Raw genomic sequence first — 3,081 nt, 5'->3', positions numbered from 1 at the left:
TTTAGTATAAAAAAATTCTAAAACCTATAAACATAAAATCTAATTTAATAAATAAATAAATAAAAATTAAAATATATTAAATAAATTAATAATTTTTAAATAATATTTAATCTCTTCTATTACGAATATTTAAATCACTATCCGATTTTGTCCTTTTTCTTTATTAGATTATATTCTCTGTTGGTCTGTGTTGTGTCAGTCAGTACCATATGTTTTCATCTTCTTGAGGCTTAACTTATACGTTTCTATGACGTTGTTTCTCACTCTAACCAAATCCGAGACATAATAACTCCTTAATTGTTAAGACTTAAGAGTTTAAAGTATCAAAAGTTTTATGTCTTTATATAATCAAATATTTGTATTTATATAATTTTTAAAATAACATTAATTGAATTTTAATTTTTTCACTAATATCATAACAAATTCAATTTTGGGAAATGCTAGGTAAATAATGATTATCTTGAACAATATAAACAACTACTAATTAAATAAAAATACAATACACTCTAATTTAATGCTACTAATTAAATTTACTCTTTTAACCCTATTAATTCACATTATTTACACATTATTCAAAAATATTGTTACTTACCTGTACTTTTCCTTCCATTTTTTTCTTCTACGTGTTAAACAAATAATTTTAACGAATACACTATATATCTCTGTCGCTATGGAACTGTAAATAAAATTCGCCATCTTATGCTATCTGCGACACAAATCTACTTCTCTCTTGAAGCTATCTTAGGTTTAGAATCTCATGTTTTACCAAGTTCCACTCATCCTTTGAAGCTGTTTGTTATTTGTTCAACTTTGTTTGTACACAAGTTGAGAACCTAAGAAAGATATCATCATGGTGAAAGATAGGAAAATTGGTGTGGCTATGGACTTTTCCAATAGCAGCAAGAATGCTCTAAGTTGGGCACTTGAGAATTTGGCTGATAAAGGTGACACCTTTTATATAATCCACATTAACCCTAATGATCTTGATGAATCTCGCACCAAGCTTTGGGCCAAATCTGGTTCTCGTGAGTACCCTAATGTTCTTCTTTGTTCTCTTATGATCTGATCTAATCTAATCTAATTTTGACTTTGATTCCTTTTTTTTTTCTTTTGAAGCTCTTATTCCTTTGAAAGAGTTTAGAGAGCCAGAGGTTATGAAAAAGTATGGTGTCCAAATTGATATTGAGGTTCTTGATTTGCTTGACACTGCTTCCAGACAAAAAGAGGTTCCTTATTTTTTTTTCTAAAATCAATTTTAGGACATTGATTGTTAATGGGGTGCACATGTTTTTGGCAAATTATGAATGAAATTTCATTTGATTTAGGTGAACATTGTTACAAAGTTGTACTATGGTGATGCCAGAGAGAAACTTTTGGATGCTGTTGAAGATCTGAAGCTGGATTCTATTGTTATGGGAAGCAGGGGTCTCAGCACAATCAAAAGGTTCCTACTTCTTCCTTTTCTTTCCTTATTTATTTATTTTTTATTTTTTTTATAAATTTTTTTCCTCCTTGTTTTTCTTTTATTTTTGAATACTCCTTGATTTAAACTCTTTAGACTCCACTGGAATGAGAATTATTACAGCAATGGAAATCATGCATAGGTTTTTCCTCCTAGTTTTTTGTAGCTTCCTCTTTTGTTTTTAAAGTATTTCTGTGCCTAATATCTAAAAATAGAAGGTACCTAAATATACTAATTCTTCAATAAACCTAAAAATTAAAATGACATTTATTGAGAAAGAGAAGATATTTAATCAATTTGATATTTATTACTACTTGATCTCAAATTGTTTTAAAATATTTTTTACTTTCAAATGCTAGTACATTTAATTTATTGTGTTTAAACATAATTTGTTTAAATACATTAAATTTAATGTCTTAAAATTCTAAATTATTAATAGACTTTTTAATTTGACTCTATTTTTGCTTTTGGGCGAGCAACATCTTTCAGTTTTGATCTATTTTTAATTTTTATTGTTTTTCTCCTAACATATTGAATTGTGATTATAAGACTGATGAGAATTTGAATAACCATACCTATTGATTACAATATTCATTGACATTCATTTTTGTGAACCTGAAACAATAATATATAGGATCATATTGGGAAGTGTCAGCAACTTTGTAGCAACCCATGCTCCTTGCCCTGTAACAATTGTCAAGGAATCTAACAGCACCAGCAAGTGAAGATGACCCAGATTTGAAGGAACATGGCACTTATTTATTTATATTTATAATGATCTGTTTCTTGCATTGTTCTTGAGCTCTATTCTATTGGATCATCATATTCTGTTTTTCAAGTGTTTTTTGTTTTCAAAGGTAAGGGTTGAGATTATAAAATGACATGATGGTATATTGTTTTAAGTTTCAATCCTTGACTATATCGAAGGAAATAAGGTAATTTGTGTGCCATGTTGGATTGTTGAAAAAATGGGCGTAGTGGCTGAAAGAACTTGCAGATTTGGGTTTTGACTTTTGACACCATTTGGTTTTGGCGGATTGTGATATCTCTATTAACAAATTACGACTTGACCAAACCAAATCAAAACAGCAAAAATTACCACAAAATATTTAGGTAATTCTATATTCTGGAGTATATCTTCTCATGTGCGTTGAAAAAAATAAAAACACGTTACATTTATATATAAAGTTTTAAAACATAGTTATCATAATTTTAGTGTGAACTAAACTGGTTAACTATTGGGTCATTAAACCAATTGGGTTAATCGAGTGGTTAATTCATTCGTATGTTTAATCAAGTGTCGATAGAGTCTTAAATGGAATTTAGTTAAATCGACTGACTCGATTACAATTAAATAAATACATAAAATTAAAAATATAGAAAATGCAAATTTACCCCCTCTTTTAAAAGGCGAAATATATAATAGATAGGTGAATGCTATGGTGTCTAAAAAGGGGTGTTTATTTATTAAAAAAGGTTAAAAAAATAATATTTAATTTAAAAGATATAACAATAAATAATTTTTAAAAAAATTAAAATTTACTACAAAAAGTAAGTTAGGTAAAATTTAAGCACCAATTCATAGGCATCATAGAATTGGCTTAATAGGAGAACTATTA

General features: G+C 27.8%; 1 protein-coding gene across 1 annotated transcript; it reads left to right on the top strand.

Moving 5' to 3' along the window:
* On the top strand, positions 604–2,441 carry LOC107625639 (universal stress protein PHOS32). Its single transcript, XM_016328331.2, has 4 exons — positions 604–1,025; positions 1,117–1,226; positions 1,326–1,444; positions 2,097–2,441. The coding sequence occupies exons 1-4, from the start codon at positions 851–853 to the stop codon at positions 2,185–2,187; spliced, it is 495 nt and encodes a 164-aa protein (XP_016183817.1). The 5' UTR covers positions 604–850; the 3' UTR covers positions 2,188–2,441.

This window comes from Arachis ipaensis, chromosome B02 (assembly GCF_000816755.2).
Source record: "Arachis ipaensis cultivar K30076 chromosome B02, Araip1.1, whole genome shotgun sequence".
Lineage (NCBI taxonomy): Eukaryota > Viridiplantae > Streptophyta > Magnoliopsida > Fabales > Fabaceae > Arachis > Arachis ipaensis.
This window is presented reverse-complemented; position numbering and strand designations above follow the sequence as displayed.

What these genes read in the sequence shown, in the direction of transcription:
- LOC107625639 (XM_016328331.2), top strand. Translation starts at nt 851, where the DNA reads ATGGTGAAAGATAGGAAAATTGGTGTGGCTATGGACTTTTCCAATAGC. An exon ending in TTGGGCCAAATCTGGTTCTC is followed by an intron (nt 1,026 to 1,116) that starts GTGAGTACCCTA and finishes TTTCTTTTGAAG; the next exon opens with CTCTTATTCCTTTGAAAGAG. An exon ending in GGTCTCAGCACAATCAAAAG is followed by an intron (nt 1,445 to 2,096) that starts GTTCCTACTTCT and finishes AATAATATATAG; the next exon opens with GATCATATTGGGAAGTGTCA.